The 17,886-nt window shown below is 46.3% G+C and overlaps 1 protein-coding gene across 3 annotated transcripts in view; it reads left to right on the top strand.

Annotated features, from left to right (window-relative positions):
* The window catches only part of LOC109432921 (uncharacterized), a 527,049-nt gene extending 511,348 nt beyond the window's left edge, over positions 1-15,701 (top strand). For all 3 annotated transcript variants that reach the window (XM_062845149.1, XM_062845151.1, XM_062845150.1), the window contains 11 exons: positions 3,602-3,750; positions 3,816-4,408; positions 4,476-4,681; positions 4,742-4,945; positions 5,005-5,120; positions 5,186-5,324; positions 5,389-5,873; positions 6,453-7,267; positions 7,329-7,789; positions 7,856-8,395; positions 14,698-15,701. In XM_062845149.1, coding sequence (XP_062701133.1) covers positions 3,602-3,750; positions 3,816-4,408; positions 4,476-4,681; positions 4,742-4,945; positions 5,005-5,120; positions 5,186-5,324; positions 5,389-5,873; positions 6,453-7,267; positions 7,329-7,789; positions 7,856-8,395; positions 14,698-14,976 — 3,987 coding nt within the window. In that variant the 3' untranslated portion in view covers positions 14,977-15,701. The remainder of the gene's footprint in view (positions 1-3,601; positions 3,751-3,815; positions 4,409-4,475; positions 4,682-4,741; positions 4,946-5,004; positions 5,121-5,185; positions 5,325-5,388; positions 5,874-6,452; positions 7,268-7,328; positions 7,790-7,855; positions 8,396-14,697) is intronic.
* The last annotated feature ends 2,185 nt before the right edge of the window (positions 15,702-17,886 follow it).

Here is a 17,886-nt window from a genome sequence, read left to right as displayed (position 1 = left end):
GCCTCCACCGAACCATGTCCATCCACCGAGCTTGAGCACACAAATTTCCCAAATGTAGGAGAACGTGCCTCTGAAGCCGACCTACTGATCTACCGAGCTTGGAGAACTTCAGAGGTTCGGTAGGAAGATGACCTTGCAAGCTGCCAAGTCGTTGATTTGAGGACGAGAATACTGCCACAGTTCTAGGAGATCATTGGGTACTTCATCGTCCCATCCAAAGGGTATGAGCTGTTGCGTGATGATCTTTGCAGTGACGACCGGCGGAATGAGTCCTACTCCGGGTAATGTTGTTGTTCTTCGTACTCAACGAGTCTCAGAAGTGTTTTGGTCGCAAGGTACATACGACGATGGTAGGTAACGGTAGCAAGTTTGTAGGTACGAATGGGCTCGGAAGTGTCGAACCTCCATAAGATTTGGTTAAGTCATCGTTGAGTTTTATGTTTCGAAATTTGTTGATTTTTTTCGGTGAAAAAAGACCATTCAAATCGTTTTGGCATAAAGTTTCGGAATACTTCATTCAGCCATCATCAGATCTGTGAACATTTCAGGCCAAACATGTCTAAAGGTCCAATCTGCAAAAGAGAGGCTCTCTTTGATTTCCCTCTCTCTCGTTAATATCTCAGCTGTTTATTTGTATTATGATTGTCTTCTTGCATTGAACGATGGTCAAAACAATCGTCTTTTGATTTGTTCTGCAAAAATAGTTGAAAAGTGTACCATTACATTGCAATAATTGAAAGAGAAAGTGAACAAAGAGAGCCTCTCAAATGCAGATAGGACCTATTGAAATATTTGGCCTGAATTTATTGAGTCGAGACAATGTGGGTTATCCACATGGACGATAGTCGCGCTCGTCTGCTTTTCGCCCAGGTCGTCCAGCTAGCACCTCATCCACAGGACTTCTTGGAAAGTTCCTCCTTAAGCGATAAACTCCGCCTCCATGGACGAAAGGCGTACACAATCCGCAGTATCCCGACGATAACTTATTTACGAAACGATATATCCGACAAAGAAGTTTGCAGGATCCGACATTGCCTAACGCGTTTGTGGGTCTCCAGCTCAATCAACGTCTGAGTTCGCAATCAGTTCGTTGGTCTCGACTCCTCGCAACTTTTGTATCCAATCAACAACAGCGCCCTTCAAATAATTCTCTTTGCGGCCGTCCTGCCATTCTCCGTCGGCACAGCAAACTTCCTCCTCAGGATTGACACACTTGCAAGCTATGTCGGACCTCACACACACTGTCACGTGTATCAGTGCACCAGCGACACTCCAGTACTTGGTACTGTCCATCATCGCTTCGCTCTCCATGGAATTCTTCTGGAATCCTTGGTCCATGGGTGTCTTTGCCTCATTCGCATTTTCTAGTTCAGTTTTCACTACGAGATTATCGGTGTAGCTCTTAACACTCACGCTGTAGACTCCGGTAGATTCTCGCAGTAGCTTCAAACCCAAACAATACTTCGCCTCGCCAAGCCAACTGATCTCGAAAGGCTTCCACAAAGCCTCGTAGATACGCCGGATCTTTGCTTTACTTGTTGTGCGAGCAACAAGCGCGCAAATCTTCGACGTAAGCGATGGGGTAGATTTTGATACCGTTCCTGACCAAGGTGAACAAACACAGATCCGACGAATTAGCGACAAATACCATACTTTTCAGCACTCCGAAGAACTTCTGATTCCAACGCCCAGCTGATTGTTTCACCGCATGTAAACCTCCTCATCGATGTCACCGCTAAACAGGTCGTTTTAACGGTCAAGTGCCGTCTCTCCAAGTTCGCCAGAAGCGTCTTCAATGTAGCGTGTCGAGTGACAGGGCCAAAGACTTCATCACAGTGTATCACCCTCAGACTTCACAGCTTCGTTGAAGTTGGGTAGCTCCGTGACAACGTGAGTAGCCTCGTAGTCTTTGATGCGTTTCGGCAACTCGTATGACTTCTCCGTATTCTCGACTGACGTGAACGTCTTCTTGATCATCCAGTTCATCTTTGATCACCAAAAGGTCTTCTTCCTTGCAACCTTCAGACGATTTCATCTCGTAGAGCTCCTCACATTCACTATGCGTTCACTGTCCGCATTCTCACTGGCGGCATCCAGTTTCAGAATATCATTCGGCTGCGGGACAATAAGAGCCTTCCCCTCCTCAAGCTCAAAAAAATTGCCATCGGGACTAATTGATTCTCGGTCTCCAGATGCACGAAACGATAAGTTTTATGCTGTTGGGAATAGCCAATGACCGTTAAGTTACGCGCCTTACTGTCCAATATCCGACGCATAGTGTCCGGAACGTGGAGTTTCAAGAGGTTTTCAGTGGCGTTTCTGATTGATTAAGGGATTTTCAGCGGGTTTCAGAGGCGTTACAGGGGGCGTTTTCGGGGTTTCAGAGGGTTCCAAGGAAGGGCGTTTCGAAGGATCTCAGGCGCGTTACGGGCGTCCGAAGGGGTTTCAAGTGTTTTTCGGAGGAATTTCAAAAAGAGTCAGATAATTTTCAACGGATTTCAGAGGCATAACAGGGCGTATTTCGGGGTTTTGGAGGGTCTCAGGGGGTTTTCTGGGAGCTTCAGGGGGTTTTCTGAAGCATTTCAGAAAGATTCAAGGGATTTTCAGTGGGTTTCATATGGTCTTAGATACGTAACAGTTAATCCGACAATGTGCTAAAAGGGTTTTGGAAAAAAAATCAGCAAGATTTGCATGATTTTCAGTGGTTTCAGGAGGCATAACTTGGGTGTTTTAGGGAGTTTGTGAGACACAAACAAGCCCGCGAACAAAGGAGAAGTTTTGGGGGTTGAACCCCTCCCATTACCGATGCTCCATACACTAGACGCCGTTCCAACCTTTGCCAAAATTAGGAAAACCCTCTCCCTTGTCGCCTTCTCTGTGCACGGGCCGGACTCTCAGGCGCGTTACTGGGGGCCCAAGGGGGTTTCAGGGGGTTTTCGAAGGAATTTCAGCAGGATTCGAAGGAATTTCAACGGTTTTTGGAGGCGTTACAAGTGCATTTTTAGGGGTTTCAAATGGTATCAGAAGCATTACAGGGGGTCCGAGGGAGTTTGTGGGGGTTTCGGAGGTATTTAAGAAAGTTTCAGATGATTTTCAGCGGGTTTCAAAGACATTATGGAGGATGCCAGAGGGCCTCAGGAGCATGTATTACAGAGAGTTTCAAGGGGGTATCAATGGGCCCACAGTTTTTGATAATATATTTTAGATCACTGCTCTCAGCTTCAGGAGGATTTCTGAAGCATTTTAATCGTTACGTGTTGTGTAAGAGACGTATTTGAAATAAAAAAAATGGAATTCAGACCAGTAAATCCATTAAACTATGGTTTCCCAAACTGTGGGTCGTGACCCCCCAGGGGGGCCGCCGGCCTTCATTCAGGGGGTCACGAGGGATAGTCGAATATTTTACTGTAACAGACAACAAATGAGGGAATTACGTCTGCGAAAAGTACGTCTGCTGGCAGAAGGGGTTCGTGCACCACGAAAGTTTGGGAACCTATGCATTAAACCATCAATCCTGACTCGTGTTTCTGATACGGTGTCCCATGCCCAATGTCATCCTCTCTCTGCCAATCGTTTAAAGACATATTTTTTTCCATTCCAGATCATTTCCGACTACTGCAAGAACCACCATCTGTACAAGCCGTTCTCGCACATGGTAATCGACCTGTTCAAGGAAGTCGTATCGTCCGTCTCAACGCGGATAGAAGTAAAACAACCGAAGCAGATGACCGAGTCTTACGAAGAGCAAAAGTATGTGTACCGTAGGCGATATCCCTAACTTCCAACAAATCACTAATCCACCCTTCATCTTTCAGAAGCGACACCGATTCCGGTCGCAGCTCGGATCACGGTGAACTGGAAGTTCACCGCAGACGTGACGTCCACCAACAGGTGCCACCACAGTCGACGACGGACAACTACGGCATCACCATCAGCGGTCACGATCTGGAGCAGGCCCGTTACTTCGGTTCCACCGCCAACCTGCGGGTTAAACGTGCCGAACCGGATGAGAACAAGTTCCGATCGTTGCCCCGGCCAACGGATTCCAACCGATTGGAACCGGTTCGGAACTACGCCACCATTGGGTACTCGAAGAGCATCCGTGCTGGTGCTGGAACTGGAACAGGAACGGAAGGAGATCCCAAGAAGCTGCACGTGGTCCGCAGGAGACACAACGCGGAGATGATGAGAAAGAGGAACGACGCCCGGAGGAATACGATCGACGTTACGATGGTCGAGGTCAAGATGGCGGAGGTACAGAAGCAAGAGAGAATGGGACGGCTGTTGCGCAGCCAAAGCCGGCTGGTTCCGTCGAAGTCGACGACTCAGCTGAACCTGCTCGACGACGGGGCAAGCGATTTCCATCGGAAGATTGACGAGATGAGCTTCAACGCTACATCGATGCCTAGTATGAATCATGGGGAAAGGGAATTGTAATGAGGGGTGAATTCTAACGACGTTGGTCTGTTTTGTAGATCTCGGAGCCCCAATGGTATCGGTGCAGCAGATGAACCCCCTGTTCGTGGAAAAGCACAGAGACAATCTCTCCTATGGACGATCCAACAGCCGAGTCGAGTCGTTTGACGACCCCAGAAGTACTCCCACGGAAGCCAGTCAAGGGCCGGAGTTCGTACGGAATGCCTTTACGCCCCCAAAGGTCATCGACCTTACGGATTCTAAGGTAAGTCTGGAGTTAAGGGTACAAACCTCAGAGTTCACGAATTCATCGATCCTTTTACAGACTCAACACCGCCGTACAGTAACGATTCTTCTCCTGAACGGAACCAAAGTGAACGTCATCTGTAACCCCACGACCACCGTAGCCAAACAGGTCTTCGAGGCCATCCTTAAGCTGGAGAAACTATCGGAGAACTTCTTCCTCGGGCTGTGTGCACTGATCGGAGGTGACTTTGTCTTCCTTCCACATGACCTAAAAGTCTACAAGGTTAGATTTCGTACATCCCTCACCAGAACTCAAACATAACTTTCCAATGAACTCGACAGGTTGCTCCCCAAATCTGGGTCAACACATCGAAGAAAACCGCCACGCTTGGTGAAAATGTAGTCTTCACGCTCTATCTGAGGCTAAAGTTCTTCCTGCCGACGTTACGAGGCGTTAGGTATGTATTCCAAACTTCCCATCCAGGGTGAAAGCTCCCTACTGATAAGCTTCTATCCCCAACAGCTGCTCGGAATCGCGTCACCTTCTGTACCTGCAGCTGCGCAAAAGCATCCTAGAGAGACAGATTCTCTGCTCGGAAGATGACCTCATTGCGTTGGGTGGACTCGCCCTGCAAGTGGAAGTTGGAAGCTTCAAAGAGAACGTATGTTGAAATGTTTCGCGTGAAATATTTCCCTCATATTAACCACCAATTCCGATCGTTACAGATGAAATACACCGAGTACTTCACCATCTCGCATTACCTCCCGGAAGAAGTCTACCGCAAGAAGAAGGAGCTGGCCAAGTACCTGCGGAGTTCACACTTCTGTAAACGTGGACTACACCAGCTAGAGGCTGAGCACAATTTCATCCGTTACGTACAGGAGCTTAAAGAGTACGGCCTGCATTTGTACAGTGCCACGTGGACCACGGATGAGGGAATGACCCTAGAAGTGTACGTGGCGATATCGTTAAGTGGGGTGGCCATCTTCGAACGGAACCTGAAGTACAACTCGAAGGGCGTGCAGCAGCAGGAATTCAACAGCGGGAAGAGTGCCTACCAGAGGCATCTGTATGCGTTCTTCGATTGGCTGGAGATTGAGAACATCTGTTTCTCGAAGCACGTGTTCTGCGTGGTGGTTCGGCGGACGGAGAGCTTGAACCCGAAGGACAAGAGCCGGGTCAAGTACAAGCTGCGCATGGATGGAAGAAAGTGAGTATAACGGAGAATTGTATATTTCGGGTTCTAGAATGTCTCAGACAAGCCTTCCCGAGCTTGTCGGACAAGCCTTCCCCAGCTTGTCGGACAAGCCTGCCTGAGCTTGTCGGACAAACCTTCCCGAGCTTGTCGGACAAGCCTTGCGGAGCTTGTCGGACAAGCCTTGCGGAGCTTGTCGGACAAGCCTTGCGGAGCTTGTCGGACAAGCCTTGCGGAGCTTGTCGGACAAGCCTTGCGGAGCTTGTCGGACAAGCCTTGCGGAGCTTGTCGGACAAGCCTTGCGGAGCTTGTCGGACAAGCCTTGCGGAGCTTGTCGGACAAGCCTTGCGGAGCTTGTCGAACAAGCCTTGAGGAGCTTGTCGGACAAGCCTTGCGGAGCTTGTCGGACAAACCTTGCGGAGCATGTCGGACAAGCCTTGAGGAGCATGTCGGACAAGCCTTGCGGAGCTTGTGGAACTAGCCCTCCAAACCTTAATGGACATGCTCCGGAAGGCGAAGCCTTATTCGACAACCTCCAATAGAATGGAATCTAGTTCTGTAACTTCTTCTAATTCTGGTCTCATCATATTCCAGGAGCTACTTTGCCTTCAACCTCGCTTCCGAGCACCACAAGTTCTACATGAAGCTGCGCAACTCGTTCGTCTCGATCAAGGCCCTGTCGAACGAGCTGAACATCCCCATTTCGGAGCCGACCCGCGTCGGCCCCAGCCCGGTTGCCGTCGATCCTTCCAAACCGCAGTTGAACGTAGCCGACGTGGACGACAAAGCAGCCTTCGACGCCAAACACGTGGACAAGATCGACAAACCGCTAAAATCGACCGGCCTTCGGGTGCGCAACCTGAAGAAATCCATGCTCAACGACAACCGGCTGGCTAAGCTGCGACAGAAGTTCCTTATCAAGCGTTCGAAGTCTTCGGTCGAGGGACCAGCGCCGGCGCTGAACCAATCGGTCGAGATCGCCAACCAGCAGAACCAGAACAAGGAGAACGAGAACCCGGATTCGGCCGGGATGAGCGGAGTCAGCATGTCGCCGGACTGTTCGCCAAAGACGTCGCACAGCGTCAACAGAAACCGGGTCAAGATGGGAACGCGGGTCTTTTCGGCGCAGTTTCTGAACAAGTCGTATGATAATCTGTACGAGCAAGCTGGCATCGGGAGTGGAGCGTTGAGTGGGGCGAACTCGATACAGAACTTGGCGAACAGTAGTTTCAATGAGGATGATGAGCTGTTCGTGGGGTATGAGAAGGACCCGTTGATGATCGAAGGCAGCGTGGATGATGCCATGTCGATGAAGAGCAGTATGGGATCGGTGTATTTTATGGAGAAGCTAGATAGAAAGTCAATGGGAGCGAGTGAGGAGACGTTGTCACCGAAGGCTTGTGTGATACGTAAGTAGAGCTGGGGAGGTCATATAGGGGTCGAAGCAATAACTGGTCTTTGAACTTACAGAATCGAGCATACGGAGTGAGAGTGGACACTTTGAGCTGCCGAATGAGACTATTTCCGACACGTTGCTGGAGAAGTTCGACAACCTGAGCTGCAGTGCAGCGATCAACGATCGGATCTTGACGTCGGTGGTGGTGGTCAAGGATTTCATCAACCCCAATGAGAAGAGGAGTCAAGCGGCAGAGGCTAAGGCGGGCTTGTTGGCAAGGAAGCGGTCGTTTTTGTCGAGGAGTCAAGAATCAGTTCTGTTTAGGAAAGGTGATCCAAGGTTGAAGGCTTTTGGCGGAGACGATTTAAGTTCCGACGGAGGGATAGCAGACTGTGAGGGCAGCAGTGAGGACGGTCAAGGAGCGAGGTATACGTTGGGAATCAGTATCGTTCAGGGATCGGACAACAACGTCTACGTGAAGGATTTGGTGCCAAATGGACCGGGTGCTAGGGCGGGCGTCCGAATTGGTGATCAGGTAAGTTGCTCGATGTATGTAGGTGTTGAAGTAGAGTATGTAATCTTATTTTTTACCATCCAACAGATCATAGCTGTCGATGGCCGGTCACTACTGAACCTTCCCTACAACGAATCTCTGTCGATCCTGCAGAATACGGGGCGAACCGTGGACTTGGTCTTATCGCAAATCTACGTACGTCCGGCGTTGAGTGCCAACACCCTCAACATCCACCAGTCTACCAACAGCATCAACAAGGTCTGCCAAGAAGATCTGTATCCCTCGAAACTGGAAGCAGTCCGGATGGCCACGGCATCCGTTGCCAAATCGAACAGTTTGTACATAAAGAATGGTGCCCAAAGTAATCCCCACCAACACCCGAAGAGGAGCCCGGTAGTCAGCGGGAAGACCTACGACGACATCGGGAACCACTTCGATGCGCTTCGGTCGTACTATCAGCAGCAAAGTCATGGTCAGCAGGACGATCGGAAGGCGGCAGGCAGCCATCATCGTTACACCAAGAACGTTGCCGATATACTACGGACTAGGAATAGGGTCAACGAAAGTTATGGTTGTGCTCCGGTAGGGATGCTGTCGCCTTCCAAGAGCATGCCCGATCTGCCAAAGGTAAGAATGGTCTCCTGATATTCAAGGTTAATATTTGTTTTCCGGAAGTTCAGATAGACTGTGGTTTATAGTTTAAGTAGCTGGCTGTTCAATGGACTGATGATATGAAGGGCATGATGTATTCGGCGAAATGGTTAATCAGATTGGGATCAGCCTTCTAGGATAATGGAACAGAATCCCTCTTTTGTCATTCTGGAAGATCAAAGTCGTTCAAACCATCCTTGAGCCCAGTTTTTGAAATCTACAGGTATAACAGTTACTTAAATAGGTGGGACATATTTGTAAATGTGTAGCCCTCAGTATATGTTTGATTGTCCAATGGGATTGCTTGAGGGTTGAGTATTGTCGATGACCTGCAGGCGTAGCTAATGTTCTCCCTAATATCCCCTAAAATCCACCATATTGTTTCAGTGACCTGAAACCTAGCTAAAATTCCTTCGAAATATTCGGAAACCCTATGAAAGCTTCTTAAAAATATGTTCAACCACATGAAGCCTTTCCGAAATATCCTGAAGACTCCATGAAATCTCCCTGACACATCCCCAATGGTCCTTGAAACACTTTTAATCCCACTGAAAGTCCTCAGAAACCCACAGAATCTGCCTACAAACCTCTGTGACGCCAATAAAATTCCTAAACTCACCAAGCCTGCAAGCCTTTTGAAACCCAAGAAATTCTTCCATAATACCATGAAGCTGACTGATAAGTACACTCTGAAAGATTCATGAATCCCTCTGAAACATCCGAAAAAAATTCATTGAATACGCCCTTAAACCTCCCTCCTCCTCGAAACCCCTGTGAACTTATTAATCTTCCCTTTCTCGGAACACCACCCTGTCCTCTAAAACCCCCTAAAATCATGAAGCCACTGTGCAATAACCTAAAACCTTCCCAGAACTCCTCCAGATCCCTCGAGAAAACCCATTCACCATAGTCATGCATTGGGGTCATTATGACCCCGAAATGTGCACTACGTCAGCGAGGTGAGCGTCAGCTAATGCACGAAGAAGGTTAAATCTCCTGAAAATCACATCCAATCCCTTCAGGATCTCTAGAAACTCCCTGAAACCACTAATATGCCTTGAAAATTCATAAACCCCCTGAAATTTTCTGAAGCTTGCTGGAAATCCCGTTTAACCCTTTTGCATCACGTTGGCAGCAGCTCCCTGAAGTAGTGTACGGTTTGGGTCAAAAATGACCCTAATGCCAAAGGAGGGTTAAATTTCCTGACATACTGCAACGCCTCAACCACACCCCCCCCCCCCCTTCCCCCCAATGTCCTCTAAATCCATAGAATTTTCGTGAAGCCCTTTAGACGTCCTGCAAACCAAAACACCCTCCACAAAACCCTTCTGAAACCTCCCTGAAAATCCCTTGAACATCCCAGGAGCTACCTTGAAGCCGCATTCTAAAACTCCCTGAGACACTACTTAAATCCTTTCCAAGATACCCCACCCCCATATGACCCGCTTATGACCTATCAGTCCCATTGCTGTAATCAGCAAGCATATTTCTGAAACCCCTGAAACCCCCTGATCATCCCAAGAAACCCCTGGAAATCACTATCACTTCGTTGAGGTTCCACCAAAACTCCGTGATGCTGCCAACATCCTAAGAAATTCCCTGAACACCCTTGGAATCTCTTGGCAGCCTCTTGAAACCCTCATCGAAACACCCTCATACCCTGTTAAAAGCTCCCCAAAATCCGTTAAAGCCTTCGTACTGTAATCGCCTGAAACCTTCATGAAACTACCCCTGAATACTTATCTCATAAAAGCCCCTAAAAATCACTTTCAATTCCTTGACCCTCTTACAGAACTCTCTGGAACTCATAATGTACCATGGATTGAATTACCATAAAACCCTCTTGAAATTCCTCTGAAACATTATTGGAACTCTCTAAAACGCCTCTAAACCTTCATAGAAGCCCTCTCAAACCCACAAAATTGTTCTAAAACGATTTGAAACGCTCTCACAGATTCCTGAAAGCCCTGAAATTCCCCTGAAAACGTCCTAAAACCCGAATAATTCTCGCAAAACCACTGGAAGCCCAAGAAGATCCACGAACCACATAAAAAAACAATGAAAGCCCGAGAACCCCTGGAATCCCCTTCCCCTTCAAAATCCCTAAGGTCAAGATGAAATCCTCCTTAAACCTCGTAATGTTCCTTAGAAACCCAGACGAAACACCTTTGTAGCATCCTTAAAATCCCTTCAAACTAAAACAAACGGGTTTCAGAGGAACAGTAAAAAGAGATCTTAGGAAGATCTTAGGAAGGAAGTAACGAATGGGCAAAGTAGGGGTCTTAAGGGGGAGAAATTAAAGGAGGATATTGAATAGGTTATGAGGGAATTCAAGGAGCCTCAGAAGGTTAAGAAGTACGTTTTAGATGTTTTAGGGGCTTTCAAGGATTGGAAAGGGTTTAAGAAATGTATCTACAGGTTTCAAGAGAGCTTAACGGGTGTTTTGACGTTATAAGGGGTTTTCCAGGCATTCCAGGCGTGTTTCAGGAAGTTTAGAGGGTTACTGTGGTTTCGGGGGTGTTCTAAAGGGCCTCAGGGGGTCGAAGATATATTCATGGGCATTCCAGGGATATCTGTAACTTGAAAGTCATAGAGCTTCAACAAGCTTTGGGCATTGCAGTGGTTCCAGGTGGTTTAGAAGATTTAGAAACCAGTGGGTCTCAGAAGATTCCACAATGTCTGAGGGACATTTTAATGACATTCCTGAGATTTTTAGAGGGTTTTAAGGGGTCCCATGAACGTTTGAGAAGGTCCAAAAGGCGTTTCTGCGGTTTCATGGACGTTTTAATGGGTCTCAGGAGAATTGAGTGAGTTTTCAGGAGTTTCAGAGGTGTCTCAAGGGTTTTATGATGTTGTACGGGGCTCCAGGTGGCCTACAGGGCGTTTCAGGTTTATTTTTGGAGGTTAACAGGAGCGTTTCAATGGGTCTCAAATGGTTTCAGGGGTTCCCAAGGACAATTTAAGGGGTTTTCAGAGGGCTCCAAGATGTGTCTCAGACTCTCAGGGAACCTTAGGGGCTGTCCATAAACCACGTGGTCATTTTTTTTTGGACTTCTCAACCACCCCCCACCCCCCCGCGTGGTCATTAGTCCATACAATTTTTTTTTTCTTCCATACAAAATGGTCATTGGCCGAAGCCCCCCCCCCCCCCCCCCCCCTCATGACCACGTGGTTTATGGACAGCCCCTACGGGGTTTCAGGGGCGGTCTCAGCAGCAATTTAGGAGTATCTCAGGGGATGTGAGAAGTTCCCTGGAGCGTTTCAAGTATCAGTAGGTCGGCTCCAGAGGGAAGTTCTCCTCCTTTTTAAGGGATCTTTTGAGGACACAGAGTACCTTTAAGAGCTTCAAAAATTCATAGGACAAGGGATTCCAGCGGCATTTGGTGGTATCCGAAGCTATTCAGTAGATCTCAGTGGGTGTCAGAATGTCCCAGGGCATTTCAGGGAGTCTTAGAGGACGTCCATAAATTGCATCACTCAAAAATTGATAATTTTTGTCACACTTTGTATGGAAATCCTGAATTTTTGTATGAGTCGTCATACTTTGCTAAACTTTCCTTCTCCCTCAAAGCGACTCTCAGGCGGGATTGAGTGGATCTCCGGAGATGTTTAGAGACATCTCAGGGGGTTTTACAAGGTTTTACATAGTATCAGGAGTTTCAGGATGTTTCATAGGGTCCCAGGGATGATTTATGTGGTTATCAGGGGGTTTCTAGAGGTCTTTCAGGGGATCATCCGCGGTTGCATGGCCCGTCTCAGAGGCGTTTCAGAGAAATCTTAGGGCATTTCTAGAGGGTCAAGGACATTTCAGGGAATTTCTAGAGGCGTTTCCAAAAGTCGTCGCGTACCTCAGTGACGTTTTGGATGGTCTCAAGGGGTTTTCAGAGACTTGTCATCTTTGGATTTCAGAGGGTCTCGGGGACGATCCAAGGGTTTGAAAAACGCTTCAAAAGGCCTTTGGAGTGTTTCAGCTGGTTTCAGTGACATTCTAATGAGATTCAGGTTGTTTCAGCGGGTCTGTGTGGTGTTTCAACAGGCTTCACGAAGTTTTAGGGGGTCATAGTGTCTTGAATGATTTCAGGGGTTTTCAGAAAAACCGGCAGTTTCGTTTTAGAGTGGTTTTGGCGATTTCAGGGGGTTTCAAAAAATCAATGGAGGAACTTGTGTGTATTCAGGGAGCTTCCAGGTTCGGCTGAGGAGCTCTGAACTCTTCTGAAACGCCCCTGATGCCCCTTAATACACCACTCCAGTGTAATAGAATACAATAAAACCGAATTTGTGAATTTTCATTCAAAAGTAGAGGAAGGTGTCGTCAGTTGCAACACCGCTGCAAGACGAAATTTCGATGAACAGGAAGTATGAATACTAAAGGTCGAAATGAATAAAAGGCCAACACAGTTCTAGGGAGATTTCAGGAAGTTAGACTGTCAGTGAAGGCTTTAGAAGGTGGTATGCAAGAGCATTGAAGACAAGATTGAAGAGGGACTGGAGAGCGGTCAGTTTAGAGGGGGTGGCAATGAGATAAGATTGCCTAGTGGCCGTCGGGGAAGCTGGGCGGGGTTTGAGGAAGATTTTAGGGGAACTCATGGAAGTTCAGGGGTTTTTTCTAGGCTCTGAGAAGGTTTCGAAGGCATTGCACAGATTTACAGAGGATTTCTAGTGGGTCTTGGATGCGTTGCAGGTGTGTTTTCGGAGGATCTGAGGTGTGTAACATGGGGTCGGAGGAGGTTTTAGAGGAATCTCGGAAGCTTTCGTGGAAGTATCAAAGCATTTTCTGTGAGTTATAGAGGCATTACAGACGCGTGTTCGGGAGTTTCGGAGGATGTTTGCTGCATCGCATATGGTCCGAGAGGGTTTTAGGTGACTTTCAGAGGATTTTCGGCGGGTTTTTAGAGGCGTTTCAGAGGTGTGATTTAAGGGTGTAGCTGAAAGCCCCTGATACAACCCTGACCTAAAGTGCCATGAAACGTCCTTGAAATCTCAGTTTTCCCAATGAAACGCCCTTGAAATCATCATAATCAATTTTAAATGCTTTTTAGGATTGCTTAAGGTTTAAAGGGTCGTTTTTGGGGGGCATGTAGGTTCAACCCTTATACTCTTATATCCTTCCTAACTTCTCCTGAAACATCCCTTAACTTTTATGGAGCTTACCCCAACGTTTCCCTACAGTCCCTAATGAACCCTCTAAGCTGCCTTTTTTATCCCTTATGAACTCCTTCAAAACTTCTGTTAAGTTATCTTGGAACTGCCATTAAACCTGCTCAGAAACCCTTGAGCTCACTGATAACTTCAATAAATCAACCTTAAATCCCCGTTAAAACCTCTTCTTTTAGAAACCCTTTTGAAACGTCTCTCACAGATCGAAAGAAATGTGTAAATGTCTGTAACAGATGATGTACATAACTGGAGCGTGCGATTTCATAGGGGTCTCATGATGTCTCAGGGAGTTCTAAAGGGATCCAAGGGATCTCAGGGGCGTTTCAAGGGGTCTCAGGGTGGGCTCCAGTGGGACTCAAGGACTCAAGAAGGTTCCCAAGGGAGTTCTAGGAGAGTTTATAGGGTCTCTGGGGCAGTCCAGTTGATCCCAGCGGGTTTCAGGAGAGTTTCAGGAGGTATCACTAACTCCAAGTGACACACTTGTCACAGAAGAGTCGCGGCTGCGCTGGTTTTTGTTGCGCAGAAGTCACTCTGACTTACTTCTGACAAATAGACACTACCCTCAAGTAACATTTTCACGGCCAATTAATCTTGCAACGGTTTTAAGAATCGTCATAAACCCTTGTATCATTTATTTTGATTCTATGATGATTCTCAGAACCTCTACTAGTCTATTTGACTAAAAAATGTAACTTGGTTTAATTGCTGCGCGGCCATGACTTTTCTGTGGCAAGTGTGTTACTTGGAACGGTATAGTTCCCATGGAATTTCAGGGGTTACCTTGTGGTCTCAGGAGCAGCGTTTCAAGGTTTCTCAAGGGAGGTTCCTGGAGGTTTGTGGGGATCTATGAGGTAGTCTCAGGGTTAATCTAGGGGATCCATGAGGCGCTTCATGGGAGGGGGGGTGATACCTGAAGGTCTCAGGACATCAAAAAGTATCATTTGGTGATGGTCAACTGTTTTACTAAAGTTGACACAATATCCAAGAACATGCGCGGACTAGGAAGCACTACGTTCATGAACTTTGAAATTTCCGTCAATATTTTTCAAATGAACAAAATCCGTTACGTATGGTTATGGTTTCAGACTTCTAAGACCCCCATTTTCTTTCCTTCTTTTCAGATCTTCCAGACCTACACCAAACCGACCTCGGTCAGTCCAACGTCCTCAAATGGCTCCAGCGGATCATCCTCATCGACCCTGTCGTACGGTTCCAGTCGATCACAACCGAAATCTCTTCCACCACCAAAATCGATGGGCCTCTCGCGCAAATACACCGGCCCCATCCGGTTTCCGGTGACCCCAGCCAAAGACTGCATCCGGACCATTCCGGCCCACCCGCCGGGCAAGATCCAGCTTTCGCTGTCCAATGCCTCCGAGGACGGGCAGGTGTTCATCTAGGTTAGAGATTACGCCTCCTGTTTCTCTTTCTCTTTGTTTATCTACTACAATACCTTCAATATCTTAAGCCAGTTTTGCTCCTAGTGCTGTCACACACGCTTTTGCGTCGTCGTTTTGTATTTCCCCTTAGGCTTAGACAACGAGAGTTTTGTGTAATAGTAGCTTCTAAGTAGATAGGATTTTGAGTGATTATGGCTGTTTGCGTTCGAAGCACACTTGAATATGGATATGCCGAGTTCAGTGTTGAAATTTTGGTGAAATTTCCATAATTTCGGTAAAATTAAGTAAAAAATAATAAAATTCTCTAAGAATCGGAAAAAAGTTCTAAGCTTTGGGATTTTTATGATAGCTTGATGAATTGTTTAGGAAATTCTGACAAAAAAATGTATCGTGCTTATCTAAATTTACCAAAAACATCAACACAGAACTCGGTAATTCTACAACAATTGTGTAAGCTTGTACATGTACTCTTATCACGCGCCGGTTTCATCCAAACAGCATCCCATAGAGCTTGTATTTAGCTTTAGTTCGTTATTAAATTAGTTAGTTACAGGAGTTTCATTGCTCTCTTATTCGTTAGTTTTTCATATCGCTCTTGTTCGCACAGACAACCAGCCGGCCAGCCAACAGTTACAACACGTTAGTTTCGTGCGTTTCGCGAAAGCAAGTTAATCATTATTATTATTAATTAAAAGTGGAAACTTTTCACGTCGATTGAATCATAATTTGTTCGCCTCCGCGCTGGGGGTGGTGCTGCTGTTCTCATTATTCATCATCACATCCCTGCCTTTCCCGGGTGCTTTTTGGTTTGCAGTTTGTTTGTTGGGGATGTGAACAAGTGGTCGAAAGAGCGAAAGGTCGAACAAGATTCAAATCTTTGATGCTAACTCCGATTTCGTCCCTTCGACTCTATGTTCTTTTGACGTATCATTCGAGGTTTCATCGTTTGAAAATTTAAACTTCTTTATGTTTTGCGTTTTCGTTGTTCCTTTGTTCCGATGTTTTGCTCTTATCGCGTTCAATCCTTTCATCCTTTGGAAGGATTCATCCTTTGGAAGGATTCATCCTTTGGAAGGATTCATCCTTTGGAAGGATTCATCCTTTGGAAGGATTCATCCTTTGGAAGGATTCATCCTTTGGAAGGATTCATCCTTTGGAAGGATTCATCCTTTGGAAGGATTCATCCTTTGGAAGGATTCATCCTTTGGAAGGATTCATCCTTTGGAAGGATTCATCCTTTGGAAGGATTCATCCTTTGGAAGGATTCATCCTTTGGAAGGATTCATCCTTTGGAAGGATTCATCCTTTGGAAGGATTCATCCTTTGGAAGGATTCATCCTTTGGAAGGATTCATCCTTTGGAAGGATTCATCCTTTGGAAGGATTCATCCTTTGGAAGGATTCATCCTTTGGAAGGATTCATCCTTTGGAAGGATTCATCCTTTGGAAGGATTCATCCTTTGGAAGGATTCATCCTTTGGAAGGATTCATCCTTTGGAAGGATTCATCCTTTGGAAGGATTCATCCTTTGGAAGGATTCATCCTTTGGAAGGATTCATCCTTTGGAAGGATTCATCCTTTGGAAGGATTCATCCTTTGGAAGGATTCATCCTTTGGAAGGATTCATCCTTTGGAAGGATTCATCCTTTGGAAGGATTCATCCTTTGGAAGGATTCATCCTTTGGAAGGATTCATCCTTTGGAAGGATTCATCCTTGGGGGGATTTTGACGGTTTGTCCTTTAGAAGTTTTGATCCTTTGACGTTTCATCCTTTCGACGTTTCATCCTATCGACGTTTTGCCCATTCCCCATTCCATCCCGCGTTACTCTTAACCATCGTCGCAACTAGTTTCTTCCGCTTGGTTAGTGTACGATTTCTTGCCGGAGAGTTTTGAGCTGAGTTGCTTGCTGCCGCCGACGCCACTTCTTGCTTGTTGTTTGCTCCTAGTCAATATTGGTCCAACTGTAGTAAGTACTGGCCAAGGAGTAAGGAATGCCTTACCTTCCACCGCCATCACCACCGACCCTAGCCTGTGTGGTGGGGACGGCAACAAGAGTTCATTAAGATCTATGTGGGACGTGGGAGGGGCGTTAGGAAAAACGAAACTGTTTCGTTCTTGTTCTGGACTTGGACGTCAAGGAGAATAGTTTTCCTTTAGATTACACCCGACTGTACCTTCTTTGGGAGCTAGACGAGCTGCACTGAAGAAGTTCATTTGTGTTCTTATAGCTCCTTTCACAGAGTTTTGTTTTTTCCTCCAACAATCGACCGGCTCTGATGTTCATGAGACCGAGAGTAAAAGTTTCATTTGCACGACTGCCTGCATGCTTGATGAGTTTAGGTTTTGCCCGGTTTGAGTTTTCGTGGAAGGTAGGTAAACTTTTGGAGAAACGATTTCTGAAAATGGTAAACTATACTGTTTGGTGTGTCTTGCAAACTAGAGTTCCTGTAATGATGGATTATGGTTTCTCGGGGACGGGCGTGATCAACACTACGACTGTTTGTTGAGAAAGTTTAATGATTTACAATGTTTATTACCCAATTTATGTCATTTATCAAAGCACTGGATGACTAATTTGCGCATCGAAAACTTACTTGCGATTATCATAAATTATTTATGCACAGGCAATTGATACCGTAGATTAATCATGCACTAACTCAAAAGTAAATTTTCAATACGTCCTAAGTAACAAAATAAACAAAAATGAGTTTTTTGCATATTTCAATACCTAATACACTGCTTTATGCTGTGTAGCCAAATCACAATTCAACAATAGTTAAAAACTGTTGAAATAGAAAAAAAATAAACTGACTTAAGTAACATAGTGAGCACTTTTCATACAGGGGATGGCCAAAATGTTTGGGATAGGCAACTTTTTTTCTCCCACAAAAAAATTCAACATGTTGTAA

This window comes from Aedes albopictus, chromosome 1 (genome assembly GCF_035046485.1).
Source record: "Aedes albopictus strain Foshan chromosome 1, AalbF5, whole genome shotgun sequence".
NCBI lineage: Eukaryota > Metazoa > Arthropoda > Insecta > Diptera > Culicidae > Aedes > Aedes albopictus.
This window is presented reverse-complemented; position numbering and strand designations above follow the sequence as displayed.